At 46.2% G+C, this 17,216-nt stretch overlaps 3 protein-coding genes across 3 annotated transcripts in view; 1 reads left to right on the top strand and 2 right to left on the bottom strand.

Annotated features, from left to right (window-relative positions):
* Nucleotides 1-14,975, bottom strand: part of Znf800 (zinc finger protein 800) — a 210,051-nt gene extending 195,076 nt beyond the window's left edge. The window contains exon 1 of the mRNA XM_074063920.1: nt 14,477-14,975. The gene's annotated coding sequence lies outside the window, so the exon portion shown is untranslated. The remainder of the gene's footprint in view (nt 1-14,476) is intronic.
* Gcc1 (GRIP and coiled-coil domain containing 1) lies at nt 7,839-14,093 on the bottom strand. Its single transcript, XM_020187157.2, has 2 exons — nt 11,380-14,093; nt 7,839-10,484 (listed from the first exon to the last, which is right to left on the bottom strand). The coding sequence occupies exons 1-2, from the start codon at nt 12,409-12,411 to the stop codon at nt 9,189-9,191; spliced, it is 2,328 nt and encodes a 775-aa protein (XP_020042746.2). The 5' UTR covers nt 12,412-14,093; the 3' UTR covers nt 7,839-9,188.
* Nucleotides 14,174-17,085, top strand: Arf5 (ARF GTPase 5). The gene is made up of 6 exons (XM_020187028.2): nt 14,174-14,362; nt 14,879-14,959; nt 15,303-15,412; nt 15,805-15,876; nt 16,349-16,474; nt 16,600-17,085. The coding sequence occupies exons 1-6, from the start codon at nt 14,296-14,298 to the stop codon at nt 16,684-16,686; spliced, it is 543 nt and encodes a 180-aa protein (XP_020042617.1). The 5' UTR covers nt 14,174-14,295; the 3' UTR covers nt 16,687-17,085.
* Nucleotides 17,086-17,216: the final 131 nt, after the last annotated feature.

Below are 17,216 nucleotides of genomic sequence, written 5' to 3'. Positions count from 1 at the left end.
GCAGCTTCATAAGACAAGTTTAAAGATCTAGGTAACAGAGACTTAACTACATCTAGGGCCTGACACACAGACATGTTTACTCCTCAGATTGGACATGTCACATAGGAGAGGAAAAAGGGAGGGTAGAAACCCTTACAGTTGAGTGATCAGATTGCCTTCCCTCCATCTCTTTTTCACCTCTGATTTATATGGTAATAGTTAAGTAAGAGTCATCCTCATTACCTTATTGACATACCTCATATACTGTCTGGTATTATGGGATAAAGGCCTAAGGAAAATTAGTTTTTCTCCAACTGTTTCTGATCTTAATTCTCTCTCTTCCCCTCCTTCTCCCTCCTCTCTCCCTCTCCCTTTCCCTTTCCTTCCTCCTTTCCTCCTTCCCCTTCCTTAAAATATCCACCATGGGTAAACCAGTCAAATAACTGAAAACTTATCTTGGGATACAGGTGCTTGAATTTACGCATGTCTGCATTAATGTTACCTGTTTCTAGGCCCTAAATGTCCTTAAAACGGAGGAAGGGACCAAGTCCTTCAGTTGTAATTGGAAGCACTCACAGCTTTATAACGAGATACAAACATTTATTAGTCTGAGGGGACAAAGCAAGATAGGACCTGAGAAAGATTCTGCAGTGATCTCTCCACAGATGCATGAGTTTAAACAGCTATTCACGCACCATGCTACTTCATAAGAGCTTAGGAAGCTAGGTGAGAGACCACTGTGCCTGGTTTTAGTATAATAATAAAAGATGCATTGAAGAAGTCAGGAAGGCAAGAGTTGCCTGTGTCACTCCTCCAAGCAGCAAAGTGTATGTGGAGAGAGTGAATTAAGTCCAGGCCATAGACTGGAAACTCAGTACCAGGGCTGCCACAGTAAAACCAAATGTTGAGCAAAGCTCCACAACCCCTCCTACTAGGCCAGAATCTGTAGACTGAATTGAGATGCTGAAACCTCCACTACCCCTCCTCCAACCTGGGGTGGCAGCAGGGAGCAAGACTGCACCTGCTGGGGAGCAGGGAATAAAATCTGCTTTGTGCTTTTAGCACAAGGCTTTGACTTGGAGCCCAGTTCCAGGGCCACCCTGGTTAAGATCCAGCACACAGTAAAACTGAAGACTCACAGATGAGCCTCTAGGCCTGCTGTCCCAGCATGGTGGAACAGACTCATTTCAGTCTGCAACATTGCCAGCCTTGGATAGAAGAGTGGTTCAAGCAGTAGAGCACCTGTCTTGCAAGCACGAAGCCCTCAGTTCTAACCCCAGTACTACCAAGAAAAAAAAGAAAACATCATTGCCAGCCTTGGAGTGAGCCTGGGGTACCTTCTTCAGAATGTGCAATTCTCTACAGCTGTGAGACTCTGGTAGAACTCAGCTTTGCAACAGCCTTTGTAGCCAAGGGACTGTTTCCATCCTTAGCCCCAGCCTTGGACAGCACAGCTGTTCTCAGGTCAGTGCTCACAGTTGGAACCTCCAGACCTACCGTGACACTAGGAAGAGACCTGTACCCCAGTGGTACAGATTCATTTCAACCTATGTCACCACCACCTGTGGCATAGGTCTGAGTGAACCCCAAGACTGTGCAGATTATTGCAGCTGTGCAATTTAGGCATGACCAAGATACCAACTACCTTGGTGGCCAAAAGACTGCTTGACCAACACTATCCCAATCTTAGGCAGCACAGCATGGTGCAAGATTCCATTAGCTGAGGGCAGCACAGTGTAGTTAGCACAGGACTTTGCCTTGGAACTTGTTACATAGCTGGTGAAACTCAACACTAGGCAGATCCTAATGGCCCCCTTTCCTAGACCAGTACCCACAGAGCCTCTGAAATAGCACAAGTACTAGGTAGAGACTCACAGCCCCAGTCTACCAAACTTCTATTCCAGCCAGCACCATCAGTAGCTGATTGCAGCAATCTTGGACCACAAGTCTAACTCAGTAGTAGACAGCCTACAGTAGCATGGGCTTTGGTCACACCCCAGGTATAGGGTTGGTCTTGGCAGCCAGTGGGCTAAAGTGATGACAAGGCTTTGTGGCATTGGTGGCCACAGGCTTAGAAGCCCGGGACTGGTCCCTACATGGTGATTTTGCCCAGAGAAGGGCAGAATTCTACAGTGCCTGACCACAGGCTGGCAACTATAGACAAGTATCTGGGCCTAACCCAGCCCCAAAGAGAGGCTTAGAGGAATGTACTACCCTTTTTGGTTCATGCTAGACAACACCCCAACTATAGAGCTGGGACAACATGGGCTTGAATCACCCTCTAGAGCTGAACCAGTGACAGCACACCCACAGTGGGACCACTGGCAAACTTCAATGTAGGGTGTCATCTAGTGCTGAAATAGTAGAAGTGACTATAGGCTCAGAGAAAGTAAGTAGCCTTACTTTCATCAATTCCCAGATGATGTTGCACACAAAACATCAAAACATTCAGAAAATCATGACCTTACCTAAAGGTCAAGATAAGGTACTAGAAACTAACCAGATAGCAAACAGTAGAGGCAAACTCTCAGATGGAGAATTTAAAACAGCTGTTTTTCCTTGCTGAATTTAACTTTACAAGCTTCAAGAACACAGAAAAATTCAATACTCTAACAACAGCAATATGGAAGAAATTTTTAAAAATCTAACAAAATTTAAGCCAAAAAAATACACTAAGCAAACTAAAAACATGACAAATTATCAATAGCAGGACAAGTAAAACAGAAGAATTTTTAAACAGGCTATTTGAGGGCTGGAAGTGTGAAGAGACCTACCTAGCACGTGTGAAGCACTGAGTTCAAACTCCAATCCCATTTAAAAAAAAAAAACAGGCTATTTGAAAATGCATAGTTGAAGGAGAAAAAAGGATGAAAAGGAATGAAGAGCGCTTATCGGAACTTTGGGACAGTGTTAAAAGACCAAGTATTTGAGTTTGGAGGTTCAAGGGGGATCTGAAAGTGCTATAGGGGTAGAACATTCATTCAAAGAGACCACAACAAAAAAATTCCCCAAATCTAGAGGATATAAAGATCCAAGTAAAGAAAGATCAAAGGTCACCAGTCAGAGTTAACGCAACAAAGTCTACCCCAAGAAATACTATAATTAAACTTTCAAAGGAGAAAGAGAGAAGACTCGAAAGGCACAAAGAGAAAAGGAACAAAGAACATACAAGCATTTCCTGACAGCAGACTTCTCAGCAGAAACCTTATAGGCCAGGCAAGACTGGCATGAGATTTTTCACAGTACTGAAGGGGAAAAAATGACAACCAAGAATACCATTCCCAGAAAAGCTATCCTTTAGAAGTGAAGGAAAGATAAAAGCTGAGAGAATGTATCTCCACCAGACTGTCCTACAAACTAAAAGAAAGACATTAATGGGAAAGAAGAAAACAATAGAAGGTATAAAATTCACTGATAAGAGGAAACTACACAAATTCAGAATTTTCTTAAGTTATAAACATAGTTCACAAACCGTATCTATACTATGAAGACTAAAAAACAAAACAAGTGGGGGAGGTGGCCCAAACAATACCTGTGAGTAAATGTAACAATAAAATAAAAATTAAAAAATCTACATTTTTTCTGAAGAGTATTCCTTTGTATGGGTGAACCACAATTACTCATTTACATCAATATGTAAATGAGTATAGTTTTCAGTTATTAAAAATAATGCTGGTGTGAATATTTGTAAAAGATTTGTATGAACATGCAAAGAACAGAAACAATGGATAATAAGACAGGTTTGTGTTTAACTTTTAAATAAAAGGTCAAATTGTTTTCTGATGTGAGAAAAACAATGAAAACAACTACGTTAAAGTTAAGAGATAAGCAATATAACAGATGTAAAATTCAAAATGTGGAAAGGAAGGAATGCAAGGTTAGAGGGTTTGGGGTATTTTTTAGGTTTGGGGTTTTCCTTGTTTTTGTTTTTAGTAGTACTGGGGTTTGAACTCAGGTCCTCAAGTTTGCTAGGCAGGCACTCTATAACTTGAGCTATTTGAGACTGGAAGAGTGAAGAAACCAGCCCTTTTTGCTTTGGTTATTTTCTAGACAGGGTCTCGCTTTATGCCTAAGCAGGACTGGATCACAACTGTCTTATCTATGACCTCCCATGTAGCTGGGATTACAGACATGTATCACCACAGTTTATTTGTATTGGCTGAGATAAGGGAGGGGAGACTCTGAACCTATCTCGAGGGCTGGCCTCAAGCCACAGTCTTCCTGATTGCCTCCCAAGTAGCTAGGATTACAGATTTAAGCAAGTACATCTGATGTAGAGGGTTTTTTTCTTTTTTCTTCTTTTTACTTTTTTTTTTTTTAACATGATACTAGGGTTTGAACTCAGGGAGTCATGCTTGGTAGGCAGGTGCTCTACCACTTCAGCCACCATTTTTGTGTTGAATATGCTCGAGATAGGGTCTCATGGAATATTTGCCCAGGCTGGCCTCGAACCATGATCCTTCTGATCTGTGTCTCTGGAGTAGCGAGGATTACAGGAGTGAGCAACTGGCACCTGGCTCCAGCTTAAAGTTTTTATTAGCATATTTTCTGTTTGTTTCTCTTCTTATCTCTATAATCATGTTATCATTTCAAAATAGCTTGTTGTGATCAAAAGATTTCAAAATAAAAATCTATAACAGCCAAACTACAAATAATGGACATACTACTGTAGTAAATCACAACTACAAAGCAAGACTGTAAGAGATGACAGAACTACTATAAAATTAGAAAACAAGTTACACGCTGGCTGAAATAACCTTACCATTTGATAATTACTTTAAGTGTAAAGTGAATTAAGTTCTACAATCAAAAGACATAGAGTAGGCCAGGGATGTAGCTCAGTGGCAGAATGCTTGCCTAGCATGCACAAACTGGGTTCCATCCCCAGCACCACCAAAAAAAATAAATAAATAAAATAAAAAAAGAGGGGGGAGGCCTGAATGGATGAAAAAATAAGACCCAATTATATGTCACTTACAAGAAATGTACTTCACCCTCACATAGACTGAAAGTGAAGGGATGGAATAAGATATTCCATGCAAATGAAATCAAAAAGAAAGTCAGAACAGCCATACTTACGTCAGATAAAACAGAATTTAAATTTACAACAGTAAAAAAGAGACACGGAAGGTCATTTTATAATGATAAAGGGGTCAATTCATCAAAAGGAAATAACAATTCTAAATATATATATGCAGCTAACATTATAGCACTCAACTATGTAAAATAAATATTCATAGACCTAGAGGGGGAGGTAGCCACCAATGCAATAATATTAGGGGAGTTCAACATCCCACTTTCAGCAATGGGCAGACCATGCAGACAGAAAATTGAGAAACAGCAGTTAAATTATACCCTGGATCCAACAGATATCTATGGAGCATTTCATCCAACAGTTGCCAAATACGCATTCTCATCAGTACATGGAACATTCTCCCAGACAGACCATAAGACAGGCCACAAAAGAAGTCTCAACAAATTTTTAAAAACTGAAATCATGCTGAGTATCTTGTCTGACCATAATGCAATTAAATCAGATATCACTAAGAAAAACTTTGGAAATTACACAAAGTATGCAGAAATTGTAAAATTACTCTAAACAATCAATGAATACAGGAAGAAATTAAGAAGGAAATTACAAGATCCCTTGAAACAAATGAAAATGTCAACACAACATAGCAAAACCAATGGGATACTGCAAAAATAGTAACAACAGGGAAGCCAATAGTAATCAATACCCACATGAAAGAAACAGAAATATCTCAAATAAACAACGTATCATTCCATCTCAAAGAACTAGAAAAAGGAGGAAAATCCAAAATTAGTAGAAAGAAATACTAAAGATCAGAATAGAAATAAATGAAACAGAGATTTAAAAAAAAATACAAAGGGTCAATAAAATGGAGAGTTAGTTCTTTAAAAAATAAAATGGACAAACTCTCACCGAGACTAAGAAAGAGAGAAGACTCAAATAAACCAATTGAATGAAAAGGGAGACATTATAACTAACACCACAGGAAAAAAATAAATAAAAGCATAAGAAACAAACTAAAATCTTCTTCTCAGCAAAGGAAACACTCAACAGAGTGCAAACACAACATACAGAATTTGCATTCGAGATATTTACAAACTATACTTCTGACAAAGGGTTGACAACCAGAATACATAAAGAACTCCAAAAACTCAATAGCAAAAACAAACTATCTAAATTGAAAAATGGGCAAGGGGCTAGGCATGGTGGTACACATCTGTAATCCCAGATACTCAGAAGGCAGAGATCAGGAGGATCATAGTCCAAGGCCAGCCCAGGCAAAAAGTTGGTGAGACTCCCATCTCAACAAACAAGCCAAGAGTAGTGGTACATACCTGTGGTTCCAGCTACAAGGGAGGTTTAGGTAGGAGGATCTCAGTCCAGAGTTGGAGAAACTGAGAGAAGAACAATAGTTACTAGAGGCTGGGGAGAGTGGCAGGAAGGGGGAGACAGGGAAAAGTTGATCAATGGATACTGAGTTAGATGGGAATAAGATGTTCTGATGTAGTACTGCATAGTAGGATGACTACAGATGATAATAATGTACTGTGCATTTCAAAAAAGGTAAAAGAAAGGATATTGAATGCTTTCATCATAAAGAAATGACAAGTGTTTGAAAAGATGTATTTAACCTGACTTAAACACTACACAATGTATGCCTATGTAAGAATAACACATAGTACCTTATCAATATGTACAAACTTTATCAGATTTAATTTTTAATTTAAAAAAACCAAATATGCTTGGGGCAGTAGCTCACATCTGGAATCAGAGCTACTTGAGAGGCAGAGATCAGGAGGATATGTTCAAGGTCAATCCAGGTAAAAAGTTAGCAAGGCCCCATCTCAGCCAACAAACTAGGTGTGGTGGTGTGCATATATATGTGGGAAGCCATAGGTAGGAGCCAGCAGGAAGCCCTGAGTTCAAAGCACCATACCACCAAAAAATAAATAAAGACAAAAAAGAAATGCCATACAAAATAGGAAATAATCAATGACTTAAATTTGGATGGACATATTAATATTACTAATTATTATACTAATGCTGATATATCTTTAAAATAAAATTAATTTTATCTAACAAAAAAAATTGTTTTGGTGGTACTAAGGTTTGAACTCAAGGCCTAGTTGAGCCACTCCACCAGCCCATTTTTGTGATGGGTTTTTTCAAGATAAGGTCTCACAAACTATTTGCCTGAGCTGGCTTCAAACTGCAATCCTCCTGATCTCTGCCTCCTGAGTAGCTAGGATTAGAGGCATGAGCCACCAGTGCCCAGTAACAAAAAATTATTAATCAGAAATTGAACTAATTCTTTGCCTAGTTGGAAACCTCTTAAAAGTTAAAAGCACAGTAGCTATTACTTCTAGAAAAGCAATTTTAACTATGGATCTTTCTATTCTGTTCATAACCACCTGGAAACAACAATTACAAGGTCTCCTACATTTAGAGAGAACAAGGAAGGAAAATGAAGTCTACTATTATTAGCTTGATGTCCTGAGACACATTTCCAGGATACCATGAATCCTGACTTTGAGGATAACAAAACATTCACAAACAGATTACTTCTAGAGTTTGAAGCAGTAATTATGAAAGTGTCAAGTCTGCTCACTACACCACGAGGAAGCTTTTTCCAGTCAAACTCCCTCCACAGAAACACATACACACACAATTCCATTCTGCAAATCCATGTTAAAACTGAGACAGTTAAAGCACTGGGGTATTCCTCTGTGGTAAGCTCACGGATTAACACAATGAAGTATTATTTCCAGTTCTTTCAATCACACGCTACTTGTATCCAGATACACATACCATTAAGGAAACAGACAGATCAACTCACTCAGGTTTAATGATTCCATGGTTTGTCGTTATCATTTGAACATATCACTTCTGTTCTATTTAAGTCTGCTCACTGCAGGTAATCCAGGTCACCTAGCCACCCACTTAGGACACTGTTTTCTGCATCCCAACCCTCCAAAACAGACCTTTACAACAGAATAACAGAAAGCTATGTCAGTCCCGTTAGTAGCCAAGCACTGGTCTTTTTCAGTCCAAAGAGCTTTACAACCAACAGGAGCTGATGGAGCAAAGATAGAGAGCAACTGATACTGTTTGGATTCACAGTTTTCTGAGAACCACCCTTCCTTAAAGAGCAGAACTAATTAATATACTTTGCCAAGACCCACAGGGCAGAAAGTACCCCAACCCACCTTCAGCTGAGCTTCTACCACTTTCCTGTGAGGGTCACAACAATCTTTTGGACTCTTCCCAAGCAAATCTGTTCCTCTTCCCTGTTTCTACAAAAGCAAAAACCTGGAGCAATTCTTAGTGGGAATTCTTTTTTATCCATGCAGGATCAGAGCTTACTGTTTGCCTCTCTGAAAGAAGCTAGGATTTCATTTCTGAAGGCAAGTTCAGTATTGAAGGGAAGATAGTGAAGTCATTCACTCACAATCTCAGGCCAACCTTAGGCAGGTAGATTAAGGCAAGGACCAGAAAGAAAGGTTTATTTTTTATTCCTGTCAGGGCCAAAAGCAGGTTACTCAGGAAATCCCTAACATCAAATTGGTGCTCAGTGCCCTCTCCAGGACGATCACAAGTGGTGTGTGTCTAGATTGCTTAGGTCCTCCTAGGCCTAACTTGACCAAGCTTCCCAGTTTCAGAATGAACTCACTATTCTTTGGCCCTTTGGACTAGTGGAAAATGTGTCACTATTTTAAACTTTCTGATCCCTTTCCAGCCTGGCTTTATGTCCCCAGAGAATCAGGACAGCAGTGGACCAGACTCACAATGCGATGAGATAAAGAAAACAGCTGGTCACTGTACATGTTCAGCAGTTAACTGAACTTCCTTTAGAGTCACAGTTACTCCTTGCTCTGTGCTAGGAGCATAATATTAAAGCATCTTATTTTAAAAGATTCTCACCACTTCAACTTTTCACCTCTTACTCCTAATTAACCTCTCTCTCATCTTCTCTCAACAAACACTCCACCAGAAGAAGCCATCCCAACACTTTCAGTATCTCTAGAGCCAAGGATTAATGGCATTTGACAGAAAAATCCCGTCTCCAAGTTCACACAGTGAAGATATAAATGATAATGTAAAAGAAGGCAATAAAAGTCAGAGACTGCCCTTCCCACATAAAAGAGGCACAGAAATTTCAGGAGTTAGCAAAAAGGTATCATCTCTTGCCAGAAGGCCACCAGCTACCACCACTTGGGAGCCGCATTATCACTTGTTTCTCCTCTGGACTGAAATGTAAAATTGTCAGTATGGCTGTGAGTGTTTGCTGGCGGCCCAGGTTGTCAGACAAGGTCAGGAAGCGGTAAATGATGTTTTTGAGATACTCCAGGTTGGCTCCCTCCCTGCTCTGATCCCTGATGTTCTTTTCGATGTGGCTCTGAAGGGCTCCAACCTCCTCTCGATGCCGCTCCCCCTCCTCCAGCAGCCGTTCCTGCAGCTGATGTGCCTCCACCTCCAGCCTATGTTTCTGTTTCCTCAGCGATGTGATCTCTACCTCCTTACGGGCCAACTGCTCAGCATATAGGAAGAAAGTGGGCTCACTGACTGCAGCAAGTTGTAGTGCTTGAGTCAGGCTATCTGGGGAAGATGTGTCTGCTGGGTCCCCAGGACCCCCACTACCCACAGGGCTTCTACGTCCTGGCAGTCCGGAGGACAAGGCCACAGAACGCAGTTGCTCCAGCTCCAAGTCCTTCTCAGTGAGCACAGCTAGGGCACGGTCCCGCTGTTTGTGCAGCTCCTCCTCCAGTTTCAGTGTACGGTCCCTGAAGTCCAGCTGGCTGCGCTCCAGCTCCTGCCGGTGAAGCTGCTGCAGCCGAGCCAGCTCCTGCCTCCAGTCCTCAGCCTCCTGCTGGTGCTGGCGCTCGAGCTCCTCGCAGGACAGCCGAAGGGAGATGTACTTCTCCTTCAGCTCTGCAAGCTGCTCCTGGGCTACCTCCAACTCCTTGGCTAAGTTCCCATCTTTGGTATTCTTGCTCTTGAGCACAACCTGGGCCCTCATCTTGTAGCGCTCAAACTCCTCCTTCAGCTGCTTCAGCTCCTGTTGGTAGTAGAGTGCAGTAGCTTTTTCCCCATCTGCAGCCTCTGAGCTGGGCATTATCTCTAGATCACAGAGCTTCTCCACATCCAGGGTCACCTGACTTTTTCTGGCTGCAACCTGCAACAGCCTCTTCAGCTTCTCCATCTTATCCTTCAGGACATTGACATCCAGACTGGACTCATCTCCATGGCTCTCCAGAGGGGACCGGCTAGAGGCTGCAAGAGCCAGTGTCTTGTTCTCCAGGTCCAGCTGTAAAATGCGCTCCTTCAGCTTCTGGATGGTTAGCTGGTCCTTCTGCTTGGCTTTCTCATAGGTGCCCAGCAGTTCAGACACCTCAGATATTTGGTTCTCTAGAGCTGCTACCCTTTGCTCTTCCACCTGAGATTGCTGGCGGAGCTGATCCTCTGCAAGGGCTGTCTGCAAAACAAGGGAACAAACAAAAATGCATCCAGAAAAGCTACAAAGCCCTACAGTAAACTTTGGGGGTGAGGGGGGAAAGAGAGAGGAGCAAAAAGGTCACAGGATTGGGATGACCTGGCAACAATGGAAACTGGGGATTTTCAATATTAAGCTCCTTTGTACAGCTGTTCTTGTTCTGCTTTAGTTTTCCATCAAGCTTACATACAAAGTATGTTCCTGACGTTTATCATGTGCTTCCCCAAATCCTATTAAGAAATCATATAACATTCTTTTCCTTTTCCAATATTCCTAGAAATTCAAAGCTGGGTTGGATTTCTCTCTATAAAACAGTACTTTTCCAAAATTGGTAAATCTCAACTGAAAGCAATTTACAAGACATTATTTCTTCTGAGAAAATCTTCTGTGCCCCCTTCTCTACCTACAGACACATACCTCTAGGTATACACACTACCTTCCTTCCACTATACAGCTGCCACACTGTATTGCATCACAGATCAACTGGTCAGATGCCAATGCCCACAGTCTCAGAGCTGTATGGCTCAGATCCAGCCACACTCCAAAACTCCAAATCCTGTTAAAAGGACACACACAGAACAGGATTTCCCAGAACTCATCAGTAAGATTTTTCAGGTATCTTGAAAAATTAGAGTGCATGATGGCCATGGTGATACACACCTGTAATTCCAACACGCAGAAGGCTGAGGCAAGAAGATCAAAAGTTCAAAGTCAGCCTGGACTACATAGTGAAACCCTGTCACACACACACACAAAAAAAATCAAGAGTGCAGCCACTTAGTTTTAACTACCAAAGGAGGAAAAAACAAGAACAAAAGTCTAGTATTTCCCACTTTGGATTAAGAGACTAATGATTGAAGGAGATGAGGATAATTACCTTCCTTATTTCCTGCTGCAACTGAGCCTGGAAATGGCTCTTAAGGTGGGCAGCCTCTTCCTGAAGCACTTGCAGCCGGGGGTCTGGTCGATTCTTCTCATCTCTAATGGCCTGCAGCTCACCTTTCAGCTCCTCCACCTCCCGGGTCAGCTGCTTGGTCTGCAGTTCAAACCCTTCCATCTGATCAGCAGCATATGCCCGCCCTGCTAGGGCTTCTCGAGTCTCTTCTAACCGAAGCTCTAGGTCCTGGCGCTGGGTCCTCTCCTCCTGCAGCAGCTTCTGAAGCTCACGCAACATCAAGGCATGGTCACTCTGCTCTTGGGCCCGATCATGCTGTTGCGTTATAAGTCGGGCTTTGGTTTCTGCTATCTGCTCCTGCAGTCCCTTCAATTCTCCCTCCAGACGGCCCCTCTCTTCCTCTGCCTTTTTATTGGCATCCTCTAAGTCCTGTTTCATCTTCTTCTTGTCAGCCAGGTAAGAAGCCTCCATGCGGGACTTCTCCTGGGTGACTGTAGCCAAAGAACTGGTCAAAGTAGCCAACTGGGTCTTCAGTTGGTGCAGTCTTTTGTCCACCTCACCACCCACAAACAGCCCATCACCACTGCTACTGCTCACACCACTCTCAGACCCATTAGCCTCTTCGGACTTTGGAGGTGGAGGTCCACGGGACAGCCTCTCATCTTCTACCCCTAACTCACCCTTGATGCTGGTGAGACTGGCTGCAGTGTCCAAGCTAGTAGCAGTCCCAGTGCTGTCCTCACTATGAGTGGAGCACCGGTCATCCACAGAATCAGGAAAGGCGAGACCTGGAGGCTGGACACCTGCGAGGCCCACATCTGCCTCATGGGATACAGACAGCACCTTGATGCTGGCCTCGAGTGCCTCTTTCTCTTTCAACAAACTTTTATAGGCGCGGACCACATCCTTGAGCCGTGCCTGATACTGGAGAAGCTGCTTCTTCTGCGTCTCGATGGTCTCCAGGAGGTCCTTCTTGCTCGGGCCGCTCCCGAAATTCATCCCAAACTTCTCCATGGGGGTTCTGGAGCGGGTTGCTCCACGTCAGCGTTCCGGCAGCCCGGGAGACGGCCGTGAAGTGGAAGCCCGTTGAAGAGGGCAGTCCGGCCGAAGGCCGCACCCCCGTCCCACCCCTCTGCCCAGAACCGGATGCAGGAAGGGGCCCAGGCTCTGGAGAGGGCGGTGGCAGGTCCTACCAGGGAGGCGGGGCGACGTTCGCGCCAGAAGAGCGCCAGGCCACGACCCGCCAGCACCGGCCGCTGCGCCGTCTCTGCTCCACCCGTACCCAGCAGCCGAGGTCGGGCCCCTCCGCCCACTGTCCACTAGGGGCTTACGCTGAGTTTGGTTCCTTCACCACTTCCTGACTGCTGCGGCCAGCCCACAGCGGCGCGGCGCTTCCGGGTCCGCTGGAAGTGACGTCATCTCGACGCCACAGACTGCGCTCCCAGGGGCGCGAGGTGGGCGGGGCTTCTCAGCCGGTGCGTGGGAGGCGGCCTGTTGAGAAGGCTGCTGGTTCGGAAGAGCGCAGCAAGTCCAGGACACCCAAGTGATAGTTTGGTAAGGGCGCCCTCGCTTGTCCTCAGGCTACCGTCAGCGAGCGACAGGGGGCGACGTCGCACTGCGTTCTTCCCAAACACCCAGGTGAACTAACTTCCAACTATTTAATGGGGCAAGTCATTACAGGGTAGCAGTTAAGACCACGGAAACTGCACCCTTTCTAGCACCGCGCTCGGTACCTAGTTGGCATATAGTATTTGCTATATTCGTTCTGAGTTGATTCAACAAATATTTATAGAGAGCACTGAATGCCAGCCATATGCCAGGGGCCTCACAAGAATTTTGCTGTTTATTCTTTATAAAAATGTGTTCAGAAGGTATCATTAGCCCTCTTTTGCAATTATGGAAACATAAGGCACAGAGAAGTTGTGTGACATGTCTAAGGTCACACAGCTACTAAGCTTAGGAATCCTATCTCAACCAGTCTGACTCAACATACTCAGTGCTATGCCAAGTGATCACATCGTAAAGAGGCATGGCCTGCCGTCAAAGAGCTCACAATATAAGAGGAACCAGACATGAAAACAAGTAGGTCCTGCTATCGTGGCCGTATGTATGGATATATTCAAAGTGGAATGGAAATTAAGAAGAAGAAGGCCTCTGTGAAGAAAGCACAGAGGCTCTCAAGGAAAATACTTTAGGTTTAAAGGATTAGTACTGTTGCCCATCTAACTAGGGGAAACCAGCAGAAAGGCAGGCGGAAAAGATTCCGAGAACTTCTGGGATCTCGGCTTGACTCACCCAGAAAGCATTAAGCATCTCTCCAGGCAGTAGCCTAGGGTATGGGAGGGAGGTGACAACAGGTAGGGCTAGCACAATAGGGAGGGACCCAACTTGAGGCATTTAGATTTTCACCTTGGGTGAAAGCAAGACACTAAAGGATTTTAACTTCAAAAGGGGCCCCCATCAAGACTTGTGTGACATTGAGGAGATACCAAAGGGCAGGAGAACTGTGAGGAGGCCCTTCAGTCATAGGAAGGGATGATAGTGGAATAGGGTAGTGACAACAGGGATGCAAAAAGAGGCTGATCAGAGGCCCTGTCATCATATTGGGAATCTTTTAAATGTAGACTTCTTAGGAATGAAAGTCTGACTGAAGCATAAAGGAAAGTCATGCACTCACTCCCAAAGCCCGCGCCGTACCCAGCTAGGCGCCCGAGCCTGAGGGCGGAGCTGGGGGCGGGCAGGAGGGGCGGGGCCGCATGACGTCGGGCGGGCCCGGACGCGCGGAGGCGGCGGCAGCGGTGCCTCCTCCTCCTGCTGTTGCGCCCCATCCCCCCGCGGCCGGCCGGTTCCAGCCCGTACCCCGCGTCCGTGCCCGCGCCCCCCGCCCCAGGCCCAGCGATGGGCCTCACCGTGTCCGCGCTGTTTTCGCGGATCTTCGGGAAGAAGCAGATGCGGATCCTCATGGGTGAGGCAGATCGACTGCGCGGCCCGGATCCGGGCGCCGGCCCCGCCGTAGCCCTCCCGCCCCCGCGTCCCTCCAGCCCAGCTCACCTGCCTCTCTGACCCCCAAGTCACCCACCTCTCAGGCCTCTGCGCTCGAGCGGGTCTGGGTCTGCAGTAGCGCTCCTGGGGCCTGCAACCCCGAGCTGCGGGCCTGGGTGGGGTGAAGCTTCCTCCGCCCTAGCCCGGCTGCTAAGAAGGGAGGATTCCGCCCTTAGAGACGACTTTTAAAAGGAACGCGGCCTTCCTCCCATACCCCTCGCCTCCCAGGCCTCTCCCGCCCCTCGCCCACTTTAGGGGCAGGAGTTGGCGCACGCCACCAGACTGCCCTTCAGGCCCCGACGGTGAAGAACAGCGCGCACCTGGAGCCGCTCCCGCTGTCTGCCCCCATCACCATCAGCTGGCCTAGCTTCTCCCTTTCCCTGGTCTCTAGGGGGCTCCCTAGCTCCCATCTCCATCCCTGTGCCCCTCTCCGTTGCAGTTGGCCTGGATGCGGCTGGCAAGACTACCATCCTGTACAAACTGAAGTTGGGGGAGATTGTCACCACCATCCCCACCATAGGTGAGCCCTGGGGCGAGGCGAGGGTCGGGAGGAGCGCCGTGGCGGGCCTTCTCTGGATCCGCTTCCAGTTGTGCCCAGACCCTTATCTGGAGCTGACCCTGATACCAGATACCGCTACTGAAGAAGTGGGTCACGGTATCTCTACGTGCCTGATGGTGACGGAGGCGGGGCGGATTGGCTTAGCCCCGCCCTGTTGTTGGTTGACCTGCAGGCCTTTTTGGGTTCTATTCCCAACTTGGCCTTGATCATTGCCTTCTGGTTTTGTGTCCATGTTGAGATTCAAGTAGTTTTAGCGAGTGTCCTTTCAGGACTTTTTCTCTTTTTCCCCCCAACTTATCTGCAGGCTTCAATGTGGAAACAGTGGAATATAAGAACATCTGTTTCACAGTCTGGGATGTGGGAGGCCAGGACAAGATTAGGCCTCTGTGGCGGCACTACTTCCAGAACACTCAGGTGAAGTGTGTGTGGGAGCCCCCCATCCTCCCCGACAAGGTGTCGGTTGGAGCTAAAAGTACTGAGTTGTTAGGAAAACCTCCCTCTACTTATTCTCCAGAATTCACCTTAGAATGGTTCTGAGACTTCGCCGTATTAGACTTCTGGGAAGCAAGGTTCTGAGGACACACTGCCTGTTTAGCTCTCATCCCTGATCCCTTGCACATCTTTTAAATAGACTGCTTCCTCTTTGAGTGCCAAAGTGTTTCTAGTTTGTGGCAGGAGTTATGCAGAGCCTTGGTGGAAGTTTATTAGAGAAGGGCTGACACAACTAAAGATAAGAGAAGAGGGAAAGGCCAGGTTAGAGCACTACCCAGGTGGGAGTGATTCCTTCTCCTTTCCTTCCCACCCAGGGCCTCATCTTTGTGGTGGACAGTAACGACAGAGAGCGAGTCCAGGAGTCTGCTGATGAACTCCAGAAGATGGTGAGTATCTAAATACTGGGAACTGAGGCTTTGGCGTGGGCCAGAGAGATCATTGTGGTGAAGTCAGGGAACCTCCACAGGCATGGAAGGAGGGGAATATGGGTTTTTCTTTGTGGACATGAAACGCATGGTTTATCTCACCCTGTTTGAGATGGGACTTCTTTCTCCCTGATTTCTCATGCATTACATCTGAGTCTAAGAAACTGGTGAAGAAGGGGAGTTATATGTGGTAAAGAGAAATAGCACTTCATGTTCTTGATTTTTCCATTCGGAAATTTTGTCATTTTGCCTGCAGCAAGTTCTCAAATTTAGAAGTCCTTTTCTGGAATTAAGACTTAGGTGGCCTGAAGCACATTTATAAATAACTCTGTCTTGTGTTCAGCAGCAATAGCTAAAAGGCAAAAAGGAGGGTGGGGCTTCCCCAGCATACCCAGGGAGACCCTAAGGACCACTTTCTCTCCTCCCCTCTCAGTTGCAAGAGGATGAGTTGCGGGATGCGGTGCTGCTGGTGTTTGCCAACAAGCAGGACATGCCCAATGCCATGCCTGTGAGCGAACTAACTGATAAGTTGGGGTTACAACACTTGCGCAGCCGCACGGTAAGGACCCTACTGCCTACACACTGTGCCAAGCCTCTCCCAAGAGAGCCACAGTCTGGGGAAAGGGTATAATGTAACCGTCTTTCTTCAATGCTGCTGACCTCTTTCTTTCCTTCTTTCCACAGTGGTACGTCCAGGCCACCTGTGCCACCCAAGGCACAGGCCTATATGATGGGCTCGACTGGCTGTCCCATGAGCTGTCAAAGCGCTAACCAGCCAGGGGCAGGCCCCTGCTGCCCGGAAGCTCCCGCGTGCATCCCCGGGATAACCAGACTCCCGGACTCCTCAGGCAGTGCCCTTCCCTCCCACTCTTCCTCCCCACAGACAGGCCTCTGCTCCTGCTCCTGCCTGCATGTTCTCTCTGTCGTTGGAGTCTGGAGCCTCGCTCTCTGGGCACAGAGGGGTCTGCTCTCCTGCCTGCTGGGACCTGTGGAAGGGCTTCCTGGCCAAGGCCCCTTCTTCCAGAGGAGGAGCAGGGATCTGGGCTTCCTTTTGTTTTTTTCTGTTTGGGGTGTACCCTTGGGGCCAGGTTGCGGGGGGGAAAGTGAGGGCTCCGGGTGGTGCTATGATGTGGAACTGGATATTGAGTAATAAATTTGCTGTGGTTTGTACTCAGTGTTGTTTGTAGCCTAGAAGTGGGAGGCTGGATTATTGGGTGTGAAATGACAATAAATGGGAGAGGCTGAAAGCAGCTGAGACTGCAGGGTCAACACACACATACACACATACACACACACACACA

The sequence above is a fragment of the Castor canadensis genome, chromosome 2 (assembly GCF_047511655.1).
Source record: "Castor canadensis chromosome 2, mCasCan1.hap1v2, whole genome shotgun sequence".
Lineage (NCBI taxonomy): Eukaryota > Metazoa > Chordata > Mammalia > Rodentia > Castoridae > Castor > Castor canadensis.
Note: the sequence above shows the minus strand (reverse complement) of the source record. Positions and strands in the feature narration are given on the sequence as shown.